Raw genomic sequence first — 22,920 nt, forward strand, 5'->3', positions numbered from 1 at the left:
GTTGGGTTAGGGTCTTGTTGGGCTACACTGTCTGCTGGTGTTCAGTGTGAAGAGCACTCTAAAGCTGTCCCTGGGCCTTCCCAGAAACCCTATTCCCCCGTAGCGTGGGTGGCTGTGGCCTCAAGCTCAGGAGTGAAACCACACAATGGCGCTGTTTCCGGCTGAGTCTTTAAGTAGGAGGTGGAGGTGCTCTTCACCGTGCACCAGTAAGACTGGTCTGATTGGACTGTTGGTTGGTCTGTGGGTGGTGAAGCCCATTGGCTCATCGTTGTCTCAGTTTAATGAGCATAACAGTCACCACAGAGACCCCCCCCCCCCCCCCCCCAAACACCAGAGGCTGTTTGGTATTCTAGAGGGAGAGGGAGAGACCCAGAGAGTGGGAGAGATGGAGATATTGAGACTGAGAGACAGATAGAGCCCAAGATAGGGAGAGGGAGAGAGGCTCGGTTATCTACGTCAGCAAGCCTCTGGTCCTGGTTAAACGGCTGATGATGATGTCATGGGGGTGTCTGGATTTCCTCATTCAGGAAGACGGGGGAGGACTGAGTGTTCTTCTCTCCTGGGAGCAGAGGGGCAGCCATTTTGGGAGGTTATGTCTGGGAGCCAGTTCCACACGGCTGCCATGGAAACATGGAGGAAGAGTCCTGTTTTCGATTAAGTTTAGGGTTAGAGTCCAGGTTACGTTTAGGGTTAGCAGTCAGGGTTAAGGCGGTTGTGAAGGAGGTTGTGAGCTCACATCCGGAAAATTCCACAGGAACCTGTGGTATGAATCAAAGTAGTGAGGAAAAGGGACCTTTTGCTCACAACCATGTTTAACACCTGCAGAGTCGATGGGTTTTGGGCAGACTGTGCGGACCCTTAGCATTACAGAGACTGCATCGGCATGGCTCTGTGGTCCGGAGATACCCTATGGGTAGTGTTGTAGGACACTGGGCCTGTAACCCAAAGGTTCCTCAACCTGCATTGCTTCAGTTAGCATCGACCTGCAAAACTGGATACTATGTAAAACTTGTGTAAGTTTCCCTGGACACAATAATGTCGCTTCTGCTAGATGACCATAACTTACCCAGAAAAGTAAAGTGGGGACACTGCAGCTATAGCACATTTGTTGTTAGATTCTGTCGTGTTTGTGTGGCCCTTTTTGCACAGGACGGTTGCAGGATTCCTGCGCTGGAGTTGTGGAGCAGGGCCTTTTTGCCTTTTTGGCCTTTTTGCTGCAGTCAGGTTCTGGCCTGCAGTCAGAAAGCATTTTAGAGGAGTGCTGATCTCAGATCGGGTTTCCTATGCCTATATTCATTATTAAACGGGATCAGCACTTTCTGAACACCCCACCCAGCCCTCCGGAGTTTGAGTGATGTTTGGGGGTTTTTTTAAAGCGCTGCTGACAAGCTTCGGGCTGGCCAGAGGAAACTGCAAACTGGCCTAAAAGCCCAGGAGAGGCGGAGGGTGGAGTTGGACTGGAGGGGGTGGGGGTTTGGGAGATGTCTGACCGAATATGGCAGCAGACGGCACGCTGTTCCCTCCCCCTCCCCTCGGAAAGGCTTGGCCTTTCAGGAATGTTGGAACAGACATGGAGCGAGACTCTGTCAGGCGTGTGCCATCAGCTACAGCCCCTAAAAGCACAGCTCCAGCTCTGCAGAGAAGAGGAATTCTCATCCTTCTCTCCTCTCTCTTTTTCCTGAGGCCGTCGGTGAGGCTGACGCCCTTCCTGGCTCACAGGCCGATGTGTCCCATCCTGGAGAAGCACTGATATGTCACATGGATAGTCTTTGTTTTCCCAGCCAGAGTGAAAGGGTAGAGAAGCAGTGTTTAGGTCAAGGGAAGGAAACCCTGGTCCCGGAGTGCTGGTGATGTTTCTGTTTTTGTGACTCACTGATTTTAACCAATCATGGCTTCCTGTGCAATTTTTTTTTATTGGTCCAATCAAGTTTGTTTCACAGATTACTTTCAGACTGACTGCTAATTGTAGCTTCATGAAGCCTCTATGCTTGCATCACTTCCTGTTTCCTGTTTTCCTTTGCTCCTTGGACATGGTTAGTCTTGTGTGTAACAGTGAGGACATGGTTAGTCTCGTGTGTGACGGTGAGGACATGGTTAGTGTCCTGTGTGACGGTAAGGACATGGTTAGTGTCCTGTGTGATGGTGAGGACATGGTTAGTCTCGTGTGTGATGGTGAGGACATGGTTAGTCTCGTGTGTGATGGTGAGGACATGGTTAGTGTCCTGTGTGACGGTGAGGACATGGTTAGTCTCGTGTGTGACGGTGAGGACATGGTTAGTCTCGTGTGTGATGGTGAGGACATGGTTAGTCTCGTGTGTGATGGTGAGGACATGGTTAGTGTCCTGTGTGATGGTGAGGACATGGTTAGTCTTGTGTGTGACGGTGAGGACATGGTTAGTCTCGTGTGTGACGGTGAGGACATGGTTAGTCTCGTGTGTGATGGTGAGGACATGGTTAGTCTTGTGTGTGACGGTGAGGACATGGTTAGTCTTGTGTGTGATGGTGAGGACATGGTTAGTCTTGTGTGTGATGGTGAGGACATGGTTAGTCTCGTGTGTGACGGCGAGGACATGGTTAGTCTCGTGTGTGATGGTGAGGACATGGTTAGTGTCCTGTGTGTGACGGTGAGGACATGGTTAGTCTCGTGTGTGATGGTGAGGACATGGTTAGTCTTGTGTGTGACGGTGAGGACATGGTTAGTCTTGTGTGTGACGGTGAGGACATGGTTAGTCTTGTGTGTGATGGTGAGGACATGGTTAGTCTTGTGTGTGACGGTGAGGACATGGTTAGTCTCGTGTGTGACGGTGAGGACATGGTTAGTCTCGTGTGTGACGGTGAGGACATGGTTAGTCTCGTGTGTGACGGTGAGGACATGGTTAGTCTTGTGTGTGACGGTGAGGACATGGTTAGTCTCATGTGTGATGGTGAGGACATGGTTAGTCTTGTGTGTGACGGTGAGGACATGGTTAGTCTCGTGTGTGATGGTGAGGACATGGTTAGTCTCGTGTGTGACGGTGAGGACATGGTTAGTGTCCTGTGTGACGGTGAGGACATGGTTAGTCTCGTGTGTGATGGTGAGGACATGGTTAGTCTCGTGTGTGATGGTGAGGACATGGTTAGTCTCGTGTGTGACGGTGAGGACATGGTTAGTCTCGTGTGTGATGGTGAGGACATGGTTAGTCTCATGTGTGATGGTGAGGACATGGTTAGTCTCGTGTGTGATGGTGAGGACATGGTTAGTCTCGTGTGTGATGGTGAGGAAATGGTTAGTCTTGTGTGACGGTGAGGACATGGTTAGTCTCGTGTGTGATGGTGAGGACATGGTTAGTCTCATGTGTGATGGTGAGGACATGGTTAGTCTCGTGTGTGACGGTGAGGACATGGTTAGTCTTGTGTGTGACGGTGAGGACATGGTTAGTCTCGTGTGTGACGGTGAGGACATGGTTAGTGTCCTGTGTGACGGTGAGGACATGGTTAGTGTCCTGTGTGACGGTGAGGACATGGTTAGTCTCGTGTGTGACGGTGAGGACATGGTTAGTCTCGTGTGTGATGGTGAGGACATGGTTAGTCTTGTGTGTGACGGTGAGGACATGGTTAGTCTTGTGTGTGATGGTGAGGACATGGTTAGTCTTGTGTGTGATGGTGAGGACATGGTTAGTCTCGTGTGTGACGGCGAGGACATGGTTAGTCTCGTGTGTGATGGTGAGGACATGGTTAGTGTCCTGTGTGTGACGGTGAGGACATGGTTAGTCTCGTGTGTGATGGTGAGGACATGGTTAGTCTTGTGTGTGACGGTGAGGACATGGTTAGTCTTGTGTGTGATGGTGAGGACATGGTTAGTCTTGTGTGTGACGGTGAGGACATGGTTAGTCTCGTGTGTGACGGTGAGGACATGGTTAGTCTCGTGTGTGACGGTGAGGACATGGTTAGTCTCGTGTGTGACGGTGAGGACATGGTTAGTCTTGTGTGTGACGGTGAGGACATGGTTAGTCTCGTGTGTGACGTGAGGACATGGTTAGTCTTGTGTGTGACGGTGAGGACATGGTTAGTCTCATGTGTGATGGTGAGGACATGGTTAGTCTCGTGTGTGACGGTGAGGACATGGTTAGTCTCGTGTGTGATGGTGAGGACATGGTTAGTCTCGTGTGTGACGGTGAGGACATGGTTAGTCTCGTGTGTGATGGTGAGGACATGGTTAGTCTCGTGTGTGACGGTGAGGACATGGTTAGTCTCGTGTGTGACGGTGAGGGTCTGGCTCGGTTTTCTTCCCAAAGCTGTGGCAGGAGCTCAGTGCCAGTGAGGCTTTTGCTCTGTAGTCACAGGAAGTTCTCACGGTATCTTTGGACACACCACATTTTTCACACCTCATTTCTGCAGCTTCCTGTATGTTTACAGACAGTCTTTCTGCATGTTCTGATTGGCTAGTTAAAAGGAGAGCAGTTGAAAGAGAGCAAGAGAGAGAGAGAGGGACTCATGGGTGCGGCCAAAGCTGGCAAGTGGCTTGCATCGAGGAGAGCTGACAATATCAATGTTTGCTCTGTCAGCTGTTGTGCATGAGGGTGAGACTAGCAGATTCTGTTCTCTACTAATAACTGTTGATCCACAAGCTCAATGAGAAACCAAATGGCTTTATAACAGGTAAATGTACATAGCTGAGCTCTTGATCTGTGCAGATCATTTAACCACAGAGATCATTGGTCACAGCACAATCCCTCGTCCAAATGCTTAACGAGCTTAATGCATAATTAATGTTCAGCTTAAGCAATCAAGCTTTTGGGTTATGACATCATACTATGGCACTACCTCAATGACATTTTGCTATGAATGGGCTGTAGATGGTGCAGTTGGTGTACAGTGTCTCATAGGCTATAGATCAGTGGTCTCCAACCCTGGTCCTGGAGAGCTACTGGGTCTGCTGGTTTTCGTTCTTACCCTGCAATGAACTATAATCAACTGCTCTAATTTAATTAATTAACTCACCTCACCTGGTTACCTGGGTCTCAACAGGTACTGATTTTAAGGTGAAAACAAAAACCAGCAGACCCAGTAGCTCTCCAGGACCAGGGTTGGAGACCCCTGCTGTAGATGGTACAGTTGGTATACGGTCTCCCATAGGCTGTCAATGGTACAGTTGGTGTACTGTGTCCCAGTTCATACCATATCCTCTTTCCTCTTTAGCCGTACTGCACTCTCTCCCATAGTCCAACCCTCCCCCCCTCCCCCCCCCCCCCCGCAGGGCTAATTGAGCTTCTCTAATTATTTATTCTCTTTGTGTCTCTTCTCTTAGATGGATTTGAAGCTGCTTTTGATATCAACATTATCATTACTCATCTGTCACGGCCATGCCCAGCAAGGTAAGATGGTTTTCCGTTGGTTTTCCACAGTTTGTTTGACCTGGTTTCAGTGAATTTGGTCTGTTAATATCCCCTATCTGCCCAACAACTGTAGTGATCAGAGGCCTAGTTTGTTGGCGTTGTGTGCCTAGTCTAGTTTGGGGGGGGGGGAGGGTTGTGTGCCTAGTGTAGCTTGGTGGGGGGGTGTTTGTGCCTGGTCCAGTTTGCGGGGGGAGGGGGGGTGTTTGTGCCTGGTTTAGTTTGCGGGGGGAGGGGGGTTGTGTGCCTAGTGTAGTTTGGGGGGGGAGGAGTGTTTGTGCCTGGTCCAGTTTGCGGGGGGAGGGGTTGTGTGGAGAATGAGCTGCCAGGATTCTGTGCCGTCTCCACAGACTGGCGATGTTGTCTCAGGTGGCCTCTAATCTCTGCTCCTGTACGAACTGACAATAAATACTGCCTCTGGAATGTTGGGCCTGTCTCGCAAAGAGGCAGTGTCTGATTGGACAGCTAATGGGATCCACTGTAAAGGGTGAGACTGCATTGGACAGTGCTGCTGTCACTCAGGGCATCGCTCTTTGTGTCCTCAGAGGGGAGTTACTGCATCAAAGCCAACGCAAAGTCCTGTGGAGAATGCATTCAGGTGGGGGAGAAATGTGGATGGTGCACGGATCCCGTAAGTATGCTCCAGACCGCGTGTCTTCTGCTTCTGGTGGAACAGGAATGTGCCTTGTATTAAATCTCACAATCTGATTGTACACACACACACACACACACACACACACACACACACACACACACACACACACACACGTGCACACACACAACCCACAACACACTCAAGACGTTTGCTGTGCCTGTCTCAAAGACTTAACTGATTTCCCAGATAACATGCCCTGTCCTGCCCGGGACCCAGGGCCTTAAGTCAGTCCTTTCAGAAAACGGAAGTCCCTGAATACTTTAACCCTTCAATGTTCTGCTTGTCTGTTTGATCGAGCACGTCATAATTGCTCCATTGCTTTTTTTTTTTTTTTTTCTTGGTGACGACATTAAAGGGTCATGGTTCTTTGAGGCCTACAACCCTCGTCAGTTTCTAACATAAATGTTTAAATGTTTTATTTAGTTTGTCAGGTCAGAGCTGCTGAAACCCAAATCAGGAAGCCTGTGAATGGCTGTTTAAAGGGCTGTGAGTGCCTGTTTAAAGGGCTGATTCATTTGGCTTTCCCGTCTCTGATAAGTCAGGCTCTTGGAATCCTTAGCTAATCGTGTAAGAACCTGCCTGGCCTCGCGGGCCGCCCAGCCAAGAGCCCATGAAAGGGCATGGTGGGGGCTAATTACCGTTGCTTTCTGCAGTCCTGTACCCCTAGGCCCGAGGGTGTCTGATTTTCCCGCTCACACCCAAACTTTCCAGGGCTCCCCCTTATTCAAAATGTACATGACAAGTTATTAAAATATGGAATAAAAAAAAACTATTAATATGTAACATATTAAGTCTAGTCCTGGTCTAAATTCTATTCTGAATGGAGATTCTCCATAAAAACACTCAACTCAGTCCAAGACTAAGTATAATCAGTGTCTGTGAAATGTTAACCAACTCTTAGTTTATACAACACTTAAGCTAGTTTTACACAAAAACACTACGTGTTGAGCATGTTTTTTTGTGTTTGAGTTTTTCTTTGTTGTGGTTGTGTAACAGACACAACAGGAAGCCTAGTGTTTTGCACAGCAATAAAGACCTTCTGCTGTTGCTACAGGGCCCTTGTTTACCGCTAGCCTGCTGTAATGAGAGTTCAGCTGTGGTAAATGCTAGTTATTTTGCACCAGTGGACAAATGGCATTGGTGGTTAAACGAGAAGGCTCTGTATGGAAGCGTTTGATTCAGAGACAAAGTGCCCTGTGACACAGGAGATTACAGACCGTCATGCCAGCATCAGACAGCAGGGTAAAGAAATCTGATGATTCAACAGATACAAGGCTTAAAACGTTTTGTGGGTGAAAGGGGCAGTTTTGTCATCAAACTTGCAGTAAAACATCTGATAAGCATATTAGCACATGCATCAATTCCCCTATTTCAACTCAGCAAAAATATGCATCAATGGCTTTTCCACTATTCAACCGCTATTAACGGAAGCAAATGTTCTGCAGTGTAGCCAAATCACCCCCCAGGGCCAGACAACAGTCTTACAATCTGAATTTACTCAGGAAATGATAGAAAACCCAACCACATCCACAGTTGAGGGTCATTTCCATTGAAATTGTGCAAATCAGATCTGAGGAATAAGACCTTGAGATTCGGTTAATTGAAAAGTTACCATGATGTAAGGAGTTTTCTGAATATTAACTGAACTGGAGCTGACCCCTGACCTGTGAGCTGAACCCTGACCTGTCACTGCCTCCTGTTCCAGGATTTCCTGAAGCAGGGGGAGCCCACATCGGCACGCTGTGATGAGCTTGAGTCGCTGCGGAAGAAGGGCTGTAATGTGGTGGACATCGAGAATCCCCGCGGCAGCTTGACAATAAACAGAGACAAACCAGTCACCGACCGAAAGGACACATCAGAGAAGGTCAAACCCGAGGACATCACTCAGATCCAGCCCCAGAAGATCACCCTCAACCTCCGATCTGGTAGGGATGCCCAACTCCAGTCCTGGAAGGAGACAGCGTCTGCTTTCTTTTGTGTTCCAGCTCTTAAGCACTTAGTTTAAGTAACTGGTTGAATGAAGTGCACACACATTGTTTCCAAGGCTCAAGTTAGCTGCTGATTGAAAGTGAACAACAAAGTCTGCAGACATTTTGCCCTTGAAGGGTGGAGACTGAGAGAGCCTTTTTCTGGGTGTAGGTATCGGCTTACTAAGTTATGTAGCCACTGTTGTAAGAAATTAGCATGTGCTTGAAAGGTGTTCTACTTCACTTCTCCAGGTGAGGCTCAGGCCTTTAACCTGAAGTTCAAGAGGGCAGAGGACTACCCCATTGACCTGTACTACCTCATGGACCTCTCCTACTCCATGAAGGACGATCTGGAGAATGTTAAAAACCTGGGAACGGATCTGATGCGAGAGATGAAAAAGATCACGTCCGATTTCAGGATAGGTAAGAATTCTTCTGGATAGACTAACCAATCAACCAATCACATTTCCAGGGTGGTGCTGCCAATGTAAAGCCTGCTTACATTGACTATTGTTCGCCTGGCTGAACGCATGTCCACGGTGTCCTGCCTCCTCCAGGCTTCGGGTCGTTTGTGGAGAAGACGGTCATGCCCTACATCAGCACCACCCCGGCCAAGCTGCTCAACCCCTGCACCAGCGACCAGAACTGCACCAGCCCCTTCAGCTACAAGAACGTGCTGAAGCTCACCAGCGATGGGCAGCAGTTCAACCGGCTGGTCAGCCAGCAGCAGATCTCCGGGAACCTGGACTCCCCCGAGGGCGGTTTTGACGCCATTATGCAAGTGGCCGTGTGTGGGGTGGGTGCCAGCTCCCGGGACCAAACTAAAAAAGAAACAACAGAAACAAAATGGCAGCCAGTATAGGCTAATGGTTATGGAACAGCTTCTGTGATTCAGGAGGTTGCATGTATTGTTACAGATTCTGGAAAAAAAGTAGGTCTACTGCAGTACAAGGCTTAGGGGAAATGTTCTTTGATTTTGAGAGGCTGCAGGTTCAATGATCAGGTGGCGAGCTGCTACTATACCCTTCAGTCTCAGTTTTGAACTTAACCGGAACCCCAGCAGTAAAGCAACAGCTGTGTAAATGTATGCAACAGTTATCTTCTAATTGCAAGATTTTGGCCCACTTTCTTCTACTGGCTGGTTCTGTGTGCCATGTACTTGTACAGTAATGCGGTTTTGGCTCTATGGGTATTTGTAGGAGATGGCTTCCATTCGCTTTCTTGCTGGACTTTTGTACATTTATAACCCTGTTGACCAAGGTCTTAAGTTTTTTCTCTTGACTCCTCCCCCCACAGAATCACATTGGCTGGAGAAATGTGACCCGCCTCCTGGTTTTCTCAACCGATGCTGGCTTCCACTTCGCTGGAGACGGCAAACTAGGGGGGATCGTGCTGCCCAACGATGGGAAGTGTCATTTGGAGAACAACATGTACACCATGAGTCACTACTACGTACGTACTCACCGTTTACACCGAGTCATTACTACGTACGTACTCGCTGTTTACACCGAGTCACTACTACGTACGTACTCACCGTTTACACCATGAGTCAGTACTACTTCCATATTGAACCTCAGCTTGTGGGGCTGTGCTTAAGGAATATGTTTGCTGGATTAAATCCAAGGTGGGATATTGTCAAAAAAAAACTGAGAACTGGGAGCTGGGGTGATGTCTGGTGTATTATTAATTATGATTGTACTAATGTCTGAATAAAAGTACTGACGTTTTCTCCATTTTCTTATCAGGACTACCCTTCAATCGCCCATCTGGTTCAGAAACTGAGTGACAACAACATTCAGACAATCTTTGCAGTCACCAACGATTTCCAGGCCGTTTACAAGGTAGGAACTGAAGTCCTGCTGAATGGCCCGAAAGGATCTTTGAACAATAGATGCACAGTGAAGAGAGCTTATCTTTCACTACTGGTCTGATTCGTGTGTGTGCTGACCTCTCCAGGAACTGAAGAATCTGATCCCCAAGTCTGCAGTGGGGACCCTTTCCTCAAACTCCAGCAATGTGATTAACCTGATCATTGAAGCATACAATGTGAGTATGAAGCAGTCAATACGCTCAGAAAACAGCATCCCAGCACAGGAAAAAATACTTTTGAATCCAGTTGTTGGTGTCCCTCACAACACCAGTGTCTTATAACTTTAACCCCATCCACTCTACCCCCACTCTAGCCCATGTGAAGGTACATTTTCTTTACATTTTCTATGAAAAATCTATTTTAATAGAAAAATAAGCTCACCATTCCTGTGTCTGGACAAAAAGATATGCAGATGTTTTGTATTTGGAGAGATTTGGGGACACTTGAGGACATCTGAGTGAAGTTTTGGGAAATGCCTTTTGATATCTTTGCCATATTTTGTACACAAGTTGCCATCATGTTTGTGCACAAATATAAAGTAGTTTTGGGCCCTTAGAAATTCTGATTCAGTTTTAAACTATACAAACTTTTGTATTGTGTTTGTATTATTTTCTGTATTTTAGTGTAACTTTTGTGTACACATGCATGTACATGCTCTGACAAATTTGTGCAAATGTATGCAAGCCTCTTAAATTAAGTCATCAACCATGTTTTAGGTATTTTAGGTATTGAGTGTGCCAGTTGTGTTCATACTTGTATGGTTGAGGTTGAAAGGAAAGAGACTGACTCGCTGGGGCATGTTAGTGAGCTGCTCAAGTATTGGCGTTTAGTGCAGGGGTGGTGAACCCTGAGGGCCATATGTTTTTTATTTTTTATTTATTTTTTATTTTATTTTTTTTTCCTCTTTTTATTTTTATAAGATCATCAACACAGTTGTTTGCCTAATCTGGCATTTGGGCTACATTTAATGGCTGCTCTTGTCTCTATGGGAAACATTTTACTGTGGTCCCATCTCTGAGTGAACTAGTACTGGTCGGTACAGTTCACTAGCCAGAGGAGCCAGGGTAACTGCTGGAAACCAAAACCAGACTCTGGAGCCATAAAAGAATGGGCATCTTCGCCTCAGGTCTCACTTTTTCGGGAGAGGCTCTCGAGCGTTGGTCCCAAGCCAGTAGGTCCCATGAGCCACACCGCAACTCTTAAACCGCCTTTAATCGTTGAATATCCTTTAGAAGTGCTTACCCTGGTTCCTAAGGAATTTTGGCAGTCATCTTGAAAGATTAATGCCAAAGTTTCAGCGTGTGCAGTTGACGTTGATTATGTTCTGTTTTGATTATTGGGGGTTTGGAAATGGGGACTGTAGTAGATGATTGGGGGACATTTATATTGCTCAGCTGATGGTTAGCAACACTCAAAGTATTTCCTGCTGTTCATTTTTTATGGGTTGAATATGTGGCCATGGTGACCTTGACTGCCCTTGGTCATTGGGTTTATTTTCACAGCTTGGTGGTAAGCATGGTGTTTGTCCTGTTATGATGGACCTTAAGTTGCTCTAGAGTTTCTGGAAAAAAGAATAAAATATGCATATAGGGTTGTTTGCCCTTGAGAGTAGGATGGTGTTTGTCTTTCCATAAGGGTTAAGGGAGTAATGGCATGGCAACACTGACTGGTTTGCTTTTCAGTCTCTGTCGTCAGAGGTGATCCTGGAGAACAGCAAGCTTCCAGAGGGGGTGTCCATGACGTACCAGTCCCACTGCAAGAACGGCGTGATCGGAGAGGGGGAAAACGGCAGGAAGTGTTCCAACATCTCCATCGGAGATGAGGTGGGTGCATGTGCATATAATTTATGATGTGCTACTTGGTTGAGCAGGGGACAATCCCCCTGGAGGGATAAAGGCTTTGCTCAAGGGCCCAACAGCTGTGCAGACCTTATTGTGGCTACACTGTGGCTTGAACCAGCAACATTCTGTGCAACGGCGTGTGTCTGTATGCTTGTGTTGCCGTCTGTACACCAGCACATAAACAAGTCCTGGTCCGTGTCTCGCAGGTGTCCTTCCACATCAGCATCAAGGCGAACAAGTGTCCGGAGCACGGAAAGGCCAAGGTCATCAAAATCAAGCCGCAGGGCTTCACGGAGGAGGTGGAGCTGGTCCTCCGGTTCATCTGCGAGTGCGAGTGCCACAGCAAGGGCGTGCCCAACAGCGAGCGCTGCAACGGCGGGAACGGCACCTTCGAGTGTGGGGCCTGCAGGTGAGTCCCCTGGAGAAGGGCTCGGGTGTGGGGCCTGCAGGTGAGTCCCCTGGAGAAGGGCTCGGGTGTGGGGCCTGCAGGTGAGTCCCCTGGAGAAGGGCTCGGGTGTGGGGCCTGCAGGTGAGTCCCCTGGAGAAGGGCTCGGGTGTGGGGCCTGCAGGTGAGTCCCCTGGAGAAGGGCTTGAGTGTGGGGCCTGCAGGTGAGTCCTCTGGAGAAGGGCTCAAGTGGTGTCCATCGGTCCATTAATGTCCAAATGCCTCGGCTTCAGGCTTCCATCACATGTTGAATAGATTTCAAAGGTACCCATTTGGGTTTGGTTGGATGTTTCAGAGCCAGGTTGATTAAGGCAAGACCCGCCTGGTCCTATTGTGACACCAGGACCAGTTTGCAGGACATGCTCAGTCCTATTGTGACACCGGAACCAGTTGTGGTAAGGCAGTCCACCATTTTGTCTCAGGTGTAACGAAGGGCGCATTGGCAGAGAGTGTGAGTGCAGCACTGAGGATGTCAACAGCGATGACTTGGATGCCAACTGTCGTCGTGACAACGGCACGGACATCTGCAGCAACAACGGCCACTGTATCTGTGGGGCGTGTGAGTGCAATAAGAGGGAGAACCCAGATGAGCGCTACAGTGGGAAGTTCTGCGAGTGTGACGACTTCAACTGTGACCGCTCTGGCAACAAGCTGTGTGGAGGTGAGTCCAGCCTCCCTGTTTGTCTAGCGTGCTGCTGTTACATGGATTTCACATTCCTTGGAGTGATGTGAGAGCTGAGTGTCTGAATGAGGGTGAGTGTTTAGCTTGTTCAAGTGTTTGAATGCTTTGACTGTTGAGGTTGTTGAATGTTTGATGCATTTTTGTGGTGTCGGCAATGTCTATGAAGATGATGTGTGTATGGGTTCGGCTCAGTGTCTCCCTGGCGCCCCCTGTAGGTCATGGCCGTTGTGAATGCCGTGTTTGCATTTGCGACGCAAACTACACGGGCAGTGCCTGCGACTGCTCCCTGGACACCTCCACCTGCCTGGCCTCCAACAAGCAGATCTGCAACGGGCGGGGCAACTGCGAATGCGGCACCTGCAAGTGCACCGACCCCAAGTTCCAGGGCCCCACCTGCGAAATCTGCCCCACCTGCCCCAGCGTCTGCACCCAGCACAAGTGAGTGTCTCCTGGACACTTGTTTACCTGTGACACCCATACCTGCTCACCGGAGACCCCTGTTCATTACATTACACTTATTTAGCAGAAGCTTTTATCCAAAGCTATTTACAATAAGTGCATATGAAAGGCCATCTACAACAATTACATAACGCAGGTCAGATAAGGTACAATTTGCATAAAGGGTTGGTTGTCTTCAGCCACAAACATTATACAGTATCCATTTCACATGGTAATTATAGGCCAAGTCCATTCTCTACAGTATGGTTCACTAGAAGCTTGTTGAGCTCTGTCTTGTTGAGGTTGAGCTCCTGGTGATGCCTGGCCATCCTTTTTGAGATGTTGGCCAGGCAGGCAGATACTCTCCTATTAACCTGTGTGGCACAGGGTGGAGAAGAGAAGAAAAGTTGTGTACCATCAGCATGAGTGAACCAAGAGATTTGTATGAAAAACTGTAGAGACCCCAGTACAGATCCCTGCAGGATACCTGTAAGAAGGGGATGAGGTACAGAGATGGACCCCACTTTGGTGATTTGGTAGCACCTCTCTGTTGGAAAAAGAATTACACTTGGTTAAGCACAGTTTGTTCCAGAGTTGCTTGGCAACTCTTGATTAGTTCCTAACATCAGATGGGTCTAGGTTTCTTAAGGCAGGTAACAGGGATCCATCCAAGCTTGAGGGAACAGTGCTGCAGGCAAGGGATCCATTAATGCTAGAGGACCAATAAGGAAGGAGCTCACTGGATATAGTCTTTAGGAAAGCTGATGGGATGGGGTCAAGGGTACAGGTGGTTGTGCGATGGTTTGTGATAAGTTGAAGTATGTCTGGGTTCCAGCATCATGAAGGAGGTCAGTGCAGCAGTGAGGAGGGAGGGATGAGGAGGGAAGGGAAGTAGGTAAATAGTTAATGGCGGTTAGGCACAAATGCACTGAATTTTAGGTTTTAGACTGAAGCAATTAGGTTTTTGCTCATGTGGTAGCAGGTAAAGGCTTCCAGCAAGATGCAATATGAGGTCAAGTCATCAGAGGATCTCGATTTCCGCCACTTCCTCTCAGCAGCCCGCAGTAAGGTTCCTCTCGAGCGGAGAGATTCTGTCAGCCATGGGTAGGGGGTTGATGGTTGTGCTTGGGTTGTGGATTGGAAATGAGGACAAAATTGGTTAAGAGAGTGGGAGAGGCATGAGTTAAAAGCAGAGCTAGCAAAATCGACAGTCTGCTTGGTGAGAAGTGGGGCGGCCTGTAGCGTAGTGGTTAAGGTAAATGACTGGGGCAGGCAAGGTTGGGGGTTCGAATCCCAGTGTAGCCACAATAAGATCCGCACAGCCGTTGGGCCCTTGAGCAAGGCCTTTAACCCTGCATTGCTCCAGGGGAGGATTGTCTCCTGCTAATCAACTGTACATCGCTCTGGATAAGAGTGTCTGCCAAATGCCAATAATGTAATGTAATGAAAGTGGCAGGATGAGAGTGCAGAGGGAGCAGAAGAGATGAGGAAGAGAGCTTGAGGAGATACCTTCTGAAAGGAAGCATAGTGTTAGTGGCGTGGTGAATTTGGGTAGGAGAACAAGAAGGAAACAAAGATCTGAGACATGGAGGGAAGGCACCGTGCGTTGGGGAGTGAAGTAGCTCCTGGTGAACACAAGGTCTAGCTGGTGACCAGCCCTGTGGGTGGCAGGAGATGGGGACAGGGTGAGGGCAAAGGACTGGAGGACCCTGGATAGCTGGGTGGGAGGTGGAAGTCACCCAGTAGGATTACAGGTGTACCATCCTCTGGGAGGGAGCTCAGGAGAGTGTCCAGTTCATCCAGGAAGCAGACCAGACCTGCTATGGTTGAGTCATCCATGTCTCTGTGAGAGCCAGGAAGTGAAGGAACTTCGTCTTTGGAAAGACAGTGATGAAGTTTGTGTTCTTAACAACAGCTGACTGGCAGTTCCATAGTCCACCACCACCACCACTGAGAAGTACCTTTGATGAGGACAGGGGTGGGTCAACCAGGTTAACCGGGTCATGCCTATGGTGGTTGGGCCTTCTGGAAGGAGTTCACCTGTTACACCTTTCCGACCAGATCTGCAGGTTTATCCCAACCCTGTCCCCCCTACTCTACAGGGAATGTGTGGAGTGCCGGGCCTTTGGGACGGGTGAGAAGAAAGACATCTGCGAACAGGAGTGCAGTGACTTCAAGCTGGTCAAGGTTTCGGACCAGGACAAACTGCCCCAGCCCGTGCAGAGCTTCCCCGTGGTGCACTGTAAGGAGCGGGATGCCAACGACTGCTGGTTCTACTACACCTACGCAGTCAAGAACAACACAGAGAAGGAAGTCCATGTGGCAGAAAAGATTGGTATGGTTGTGTATTCTGGGGTAAAGGCCTTAAGTGACACCATGACATGAGATGTTTACTGGGGAGGTGTTTTCTGGGGGGGAAAGCCTTTAAGAACATAAAGGGTGGAGTATCTCAATAATGGTGCATTCTGGGAAAATAATGTTCCAGGAAGGGGATCCTATTTGGCAACTTCTAGGTTGACTGAATCCGCTTCCTCACTATTGTGTCCTGTAAATGTACCGTCTCCTAAGTGTACTGTGTACGGTTTAGTGCAATTCTGAACATGGTTGTTGTTATTGAAGGAAAATGTCAACAAAGCTGCCCCTTGTTTTTAAAGCAATGCTGTGCATCATAATTTTGGGACCAAACGGTGGTTTTCTTCCTGAAAAGTCATCAAACCCCAGAAATAAGCATGTCCTTCTGGGGTTTTAACTACATTTCCCATGATGCTGTGCTGTTTCCCTGTGACAGACTGCCCGGCAGGCCCTGACATCATCCCCATTGTGGCGGGCGTGGTGGCTGGCATCGTGCTGATCGGCCTTGCGCTGCTGCTCATCTGGAAGCTGCTCATGATCATCCATGATCGCCGGGAGTTCGCTAGGTTCGAAAAGGAGAAGATGAACGCCAAGTGGGACACGGTAAGACCGCCAGACCAGCAGAACAGACAAGACGCGGTGTAAATTTGTCTGGGGGGCAAGGACATAGCACTTGTCCACTGCAGGGCACTGAATGGTTAGATGTGCTGATTGGTTACCACATTTGTGGTATTCCTGGGGGTTGAGCGAGGGTGGGAACACCTCTTGCCACTGGCCTATAGGAGTCTCAGTACCGAGGTATTGGGTATAAAACTGAGAGGGAGTAATCCCAACAACATAAAACCTAACCCCCTCGTTCTAACGATCCAAACGATCATTCCCAGAACCTTTAGTCATTTCCAGCTCATTCGCGGTATGACTAAGTCAGCTTCAGGCTTTGGTTTCCATTTAAAATTGCCACACCGTTATTACACTGGTAATGAACAACTAAACAAAGTGAGCCATGGTCATATATGGCTGCATTTCCTAAATGAAGGCCAGGCAGTGAGCATGTCTATGATGTAATGCTACCCCTACTGTTCAGGCACCGCTATTGCATGTCCATTTTTAGACATGGAAATTGGAGAGGGTGGGGCTCAAGCAGCAGCTGTGTGTGTGAGCAATCTGGAAACTGAATCATCCTGTTGCTCACTCCTCCACACACACAGACCTGTCTGTGCGGAAACTCAGATTGGCCAATGCCGTGCACTGGGGGCTCAGGCTCCTCCCACTGCACCCCGCAGAGTCAGAGCACAGGCTTCTGGGATACGCCTGAGAGAAACCCTCTGATTCTCTCACCAGTTGTGCCTCAGAGACCCTGCCACTCACACTGAGCAAGGCTGTAATATTATCTCTGCCTCAGAGACCCTGCCACTCACGCTGAGCACGGCTGTAATATTATCTCTGCCTCAGAGACCCTGCCACTCACACTGAGCGAGGGCTGTAATATTATCTCTGCCTCAGAGACCCTGCCACTCACACTGAGCACGGCTGTAATATTATCTCTGCCTCAGAGACCCTGCCACTCACACTGAGCACGGCTGTAATATTATCTCTGCCTCAGAGACCCTGCCACTCACACTGAGCGAGGCTGTAATATTATCTCTGCCTCACTCACTCACACTGAACTGAAATTAAACTCGGCAATTAAACTCACCAGGCTCTCCCCCGACAGAGCTCTGTAAACCAACACGATAATGCTCTCCTCTCCTCCACCCTGTCATCTGTCACTGCTGTTCATTCTTTCATATGTCTATCATCTTTCTGTCCCTCTCTCCATCCCTCTTTCCTGCCCCCACCTCCTTCAGCACGAGAGTCCTATTTACAGGAGTCCCGTTAATAAGTTCCAGAACCCAAACTACGGCTGTAAATCCTGGCTCTGATAAGTCTGTTTCTCTGTGGTTCTGTTTTTTTCTTGCATGTGCCTTTCTTTGTGTGCGTTTGTGGTTACATTTACATTACATTTGCTTTCTACCATTCCATTCTGGCCCCCCACACCAGCACAGGATATTTAGCCTTTTTTAGGGAAAGGGTGTTGACCCATATCCCTGCTGTGTATGGCCTTATCCTTATCCTACCTAAACTCAGAATGATGTCAATGTGGGGCCCCGCCCTACTTAGATTGTCATGGCAACTGAAGGTTTAGGTGTGGCGTGAGGGACCCTCTTCCTGAAGGGCCGTGCCACTTTCAGTGTTACTCGCAAAGGGAGGGATTCAGTCCGTGAGATTTACGTTGTCCCCCTGGAAACGAGCAGGTATCCAGATCTGCTGGTGGGATGTGTAACTTAACACGCATGTCAAGTGTGGTGTGTGTTCAGGAGTGTTATGGGCGTGGAGTGTGTCCAGTCTTAAGTTGAACGATGGGTTTTTAAAAAGGCCGCTAACCCAGTCAATTCTGTTTCTCTTGCAGGGCGAGAACCCCATTTACAAAAGCGCGGTGACGACTGTGGTCAATCCCAAATACGAGGGCAAGTGATGCCCCCAGGGCCCTCTTTACAACACTGTATGCAAAATAATTAAGGGTGCGATTATGAGTCACGGTGGGACTGAATGCGGTGGGATGGGGGGGGGGGGGGGGGGTGCAATTTGAGGGAGGGGAGGGTTTTTTACTTCCATTTTCATTGGTTTGTTTTTTATAGTCACCATACAATAGCAATGCGATTGGCCACTCTTTCCGTTTTACTAACAATAGTTTCGCTCCTCTATGCATTTTTTGATAAATGTACTGTATGTATAAACTTGGATTTTAAATTGTGTTTTTTTTGTTTGTTTTGTTTGTTTTTAATATGTAATTTGAACATTTTGCCACTGGACTGGCAAGATCAGTGATGTTCAGGTTGTACCTAATTCATGGGACCCATGTAGGCAGTGAGAGCCATTTTGTTTCTTTTAGCTGTTTTATGAGTGCTCCACAAGATCTAGGAGTGGATGTTCAAAGATGTTGTAGTGATAGCTTGCTGTTTCTATAGTGTTAATGGATTCTGTGTTCAGTCACAGGATACAGGAAGTGACACAGGTAGTGTTCAGGGACAGGAAGTGACACACAGGAAGTGTTCAGGGACGGGAAGTAAAGAGATGGGCTACATCTGAAATCACATACTTAGCATATTACTCATATTACGCTTCGATTAAAATCAACCTGATATTTAGTATGAGAAGTATGGGGTTTTGCAGCCATGATATTTTCCTTTTTTTTGTATTTTTGTGTGTTGAGTAAAACAATCAATGAAAGTCGGGACAAGTAAAGAGGTGACTCCTGTCTTTGATATAAAGACATTCGAAATGGGATAGAAATGTTATTTCTGTTCTTTTTCTGACGGTAATGGAGGGTAGCACTCAGTCCAAGGAGCTTAATTTCAAAAGAACTCAGGTCTCTCACTTCCTGTTAAACATTGCCAAAAAATAACCACTGTCAAACAAAAAGTAACTTTTTTTTTTGTACTTTATTTTTTCACCTTACTGCTTTTCAGTCGGGGTTTCTTCCTTGTGAAAGCTGAAATCGCGTCACTGTTTTCCGTTAAACGACCACTGCTAAGGGAACGTATTCCAGCCTCATGCTGCACATGTCACCATCATTTTTTAAAGTGCCTTTTTATTTCAGCCTTCTGTTCACTTTTTTGCTAAACTGTTTCTGAAATTTATTTATTAAATAAATGCCAAAAATGACAAATTACCTTGTTTTTGTGAATGTTTGACTCACTATTTTTGAATATTCTTTGAGTGTGGGTGTGAAAGAGAAACAGACTATTTTAAACCCATTTCTTCAGGCCTGAAATCAGAAGTCAAGAGGGAGAAAGAGAGACATTTTCATTTTCACATGCAATAAAAATGTGTCTTGCAAATTAAAGACGCATTCCAAATAATTGTGTCAAAGCAAATGTTTCACACAGCTATTAAATATATTGCTAAGTAAAATTGGCCGTTCCAAACGTTGTTTGGAGGAACAACGTCATTTCCTTAAAAAGTTGATTGGAGAGGGGAAAACATGTGAAGCACAGCAAATGATAGGATGCTCTGCTAAAATGATCTCAAATGCTATAAAATGGCAACAAAGACCCAAAATAAGCAGAAGAAAACGAGAAACTACTGCTAAAACGGATTGAAGAATAGTCAGAATGGCAAAGATTTAGCCATTCATCAGCTCCAGAAAGATCAAAGATGATCTACAATTACCTGTAAGTGCTGTTAGTCAGAAGACGTCTGATCAACGGTAAGCTATCAGCAAGAAGCCCCCGTAAAGCACCATTGTTGGAAAAAATGTGCAGAATCAGTTAATTTGCCAAGGAACACATCGATTGGCCCAAAGAGAAATAGCGTAACATTGTGTGGACTGATGAGAGTAAAATTGTTCTTTTAGGGTCTAGTGGTCGTCAACAGTACGTCAGACAACCCCCCGGGTACTGAATTTAAGCCACAGTACACTGAAGACAGTGAAGCACGATGGCGCAAAAATTATAGTATGGGGATGTTTTTCATACTGCGGTGTTGGGTTCGTATACCAGGGATCATGGATCAGTTTGAATACATCAAAATACTTGGAAGAGATTATGTTGCCGTAGGAGGAAATGCCCCTGAAATGGGTGTTTCAACAAGACAACAACCAGAAACACGTAAGCGAGCAACATCTTGGTTCCAGACAAAAAGGATTGAGGTCATGGAGTGGCCAGCTCAATCCCCCGACCTCAACCCCATTGAAAACTTGTGGGGTGACATTAAAAATGCAGTTTCTGCAGGAACTGTGGAATGTAATTTGTTCATCCTGGGCTCAAATACCTGTTTCTAGGTGCCAATAGGTCATTTCAGACATCTAATGGTCAAGAGAGGAATTTCAGCAACAAACACGCTCAAACCACAACACTGTTTATCCCACCCCTTCTCTGTGAACACACTGAAGTTGAAATGCCATTGGCTGTGGAAATTAGAACCAATTTTCAACTAATGAGCTTGAATTATTGTACAGCTATACATTTTTGGTACAGAGCGCCAGCCTGTCAACTGCATATTTTGAAATCTATATTTAAGGACTATAAACACAGGTAGAGGGTGAGTCAACATGTCAGTGAGCCTTTTTCAAGGATAGGAAGGGATTTACAATGGTTTGTAACAATATTTTAACACAAAAATCTTACCTGTTTTACCTTTAACTTATCTAGCTGTGCCTGTCAGTTTTCACATGGTTAATTTGAATAAACAGTAACATGCTTTTCAGAGGCTTCCTCTGGGTATAATGTGTTTCTGGGAAAGTAGCTTCATTGTGACAGGAAGTGTGCTGTACTGCTTCCTCGAAGCAACGTGAGCGTGTGAGCGTGTGAGCGTGTGAGCGTGTGAGCGTGTGAGCGTGTGAGCGTGTGTGCGTGTGTGCGTGTGAGCGTGTGTGCGTGTGAGAAAGGGAGAGATGTTTTCTGGGTTCTCAACTTTCTCAACTAAAAAATGCTCTTCTTTTTTATCAGCTTGACAGCGTGCACATTTTCCCCTCCAGCTTCTGGTCTCTGTTTAACAGGCATGTGCTGGTCTGTAAATATGTTTATGTTCACACATCAGGAGCAAAGCACCTGTGAATACATGTTCTGGTTTGAGCCACATCAATTTTACAGATTATCTCATAACAAATGCAGTATGCAAATCAACTGGTACACCCTTTTGCTTTAACATTTAAATATCAAAATATTTTGTATATCAATGTCATAGTCTGTGGAAGACTGCAGTTCCTTAAAGAAGAATATTGTTTGTCAGTTCTGTTGTTGACCTCTAATATCAAATATCAAAGGCTTGAGAGTGGTGCGATACTCATGCAATCCACTAGGTGGCATTGCTCCCCATGGTCACGTGACCCAGTGCAGCGTTCTCTGGGCAGTCTGATTCATAGCACGTTCTGAATGTCCTGTATCTTTGTCTTCTGAAAGCACCATATGGAGATCAGATCTGAGATGTCTGTGTGTGGTTACATTGCAGGTTACCCCTGTCGTAACAGTCATTGTAAACCGTATGTAAAGGACTGTAAGAAAGGGGTTTTACTGCAAATGCAAATTACTGTTTCGGTAACTCACACACAGCATGAGACAGAAGAGCATCTAATCCAGTGAGCCCTAGAGCAAGAAAATGGGTATAATTGTCATCATGCATGTCTGGTCAGTCTGGCGGGCGGTTTAGTGCATATTAACCTTGGTTTTATAGACTGCCCTCCCTGCACTGCACTGCACACTGTAATATGATCACAAGTCGATGGCCACAGATCACCTCAGATTGGGGCCTGACATCAACCGTTTACAGAATGTTCTGGGGGGGGGGGTTGGGTTAGGGTCCCTGTGACTTTAAGAGGCTCCGCTTTACACCCAGGTGCCTTTGACCCTTGACCCCAGAGCTGCTTTTAAGCTTCAATTTGAAAAAGGCTTTCAGTTGCTTCCACAAAAAACACAGTACACCCCCCCACCCCCAAATGCACAGCTGTGTGGAAAACCCAAACCGCCTGCAGACTGAAAAACAAGTGAGCATGCAGAGAGGGGGTATCTGTGAGGGGGTCTTTCTGTCTGAAATTCGTTTCCAGTCCTTTACCGTACCTCATGGGGAACTTTCTCTTGGTGTCCAGTTATGTCTGGAGTTCAGAAGGGAGGGGGATGAATCTGTAGCTCCAGGATGTGTTGAAGCATGGACTGGATCAGGGAGGAGCAGGACTGGACCAGGGAGCAGCAGGGCTGGAGCAGGGAGGAGGAGCAGGGCTGGATCAGGGAGGAGCAGGGCTGGAGCAGGGAGGAGCAGGGCTGGAGCAGGGAGGAGCAGGGCTGGATCAGGGAGGAGCAGGGCTGGAGCAGGGAGGAGCAGGGCTGGAGCAGGGAGGAGCAGGGCTGGATCAGGGAGGAGCAGGGCTGGAGCAGGGAGGAGCAGGGCTGCCGCAGTCCACAATGTTAGAGCGGGGTCCAGGGGCACGATTTGAGTGGTCCATGAGCTCCAGAGGGTGGCAGGAAAAAGAAACAAAGGTGGATGTTAGGCACAAAATAAGATTCCCTCATGCACAGAACAGAATGCATGTACCACACATACCTACCCCGTAAGCTACGAAGGTTGTAGCTCACCCCACTGGCACCGTTGATGCATGCTCAGTGCCACCGGGCATGTGTGGATTTCTAAGTAACCACTAGCCTCATGTAGCACCCATCTCCATCACTACTGATGATGGCGCCCCACCAAGCTATAACTGATTATATGCCCGATTGTAAAGGTGCATTTTTAATCTTGATTTAAATATTGAGACTGTGTCTGAC

The 22,920-nt window shown here is 47.5% G+C and overlaps 1 protein-coding gene across 1 annotated transcript in view; it reads left to right on the forward strand.

Annotated features, from left to right (window-relative positions):
- LOC133136282 (integrin beta-1-like) overlaps nt 1–18,215 on the forward strand; it is a 29,609-nt gene extending 11,394 nt beyond the window's left edge. Inside the window, exons 2-16 of the mRNA XM_061253625.1 lie at nt 5,288–5,354; nt 5,918–6,003; nt 7,733–7,952; nt 8,247–8,417; nt 8,552–8,790; nt 9,291–9,446; nt 9,740–9,835; nt 9,951–10,040; nt 11,547–11,687; nt 11,912–12,114; nt 12,573–12,811; nt 13,048–13,270; nt 15,373–15,605; nt 16,059–16,225; nt 18,072–18,215. Coding sequence (XP_061109609.1) covers nt 5,288–5,354; nt 5,918–6,003; nt 7,733–7,952; nt 8,247–8,417; nt 8,552–8,790; nt 9,291–9,446; nt 9,740–9,835; nt 9,951–10,040; nt 11,547–11,687; nt 11,912–12,114; nt 12,573–12,811; nt 13,048–13,270; nt 15,373–15,605; nt 16,059–16,225; nt 18,072–18,137 — 2,397 coding nt within the window. The 3' untranslated portion in view covers nt 18,138–18,215. The remainder of the gene's footprint in view (nt 1–5,287; nt 5,355–5,917; nt 6,004–7,732; nt 7,953–8,246; nt 8,418–8,551; nt 8,791–9,290; nt 9,447–9,739; nt 9,836–9,950; nt 10,041–11,546; nt 11,688–11,911; nt 12,115–12,572; nt 12,812–13,047; nt 13,271–15,372; nt 15,606–16,058; nt 16,226–18,071) is intronic.
- Nucleotides 18,216–22,920: the final 4,705 nt, after the last annotated feature.

Source organism: Conger conger, chromosome 9 (assembly GCF_963514075.1).
Source record: "Conger conger chromosome 9, fConCon1.1, whole genome shotgun sequence".
Lineage (NCBI taxonomy): Eukaryota > Metazoa > Chordata > Actinopteri > Anguilliformes > Congridae > Conger > Conger conger.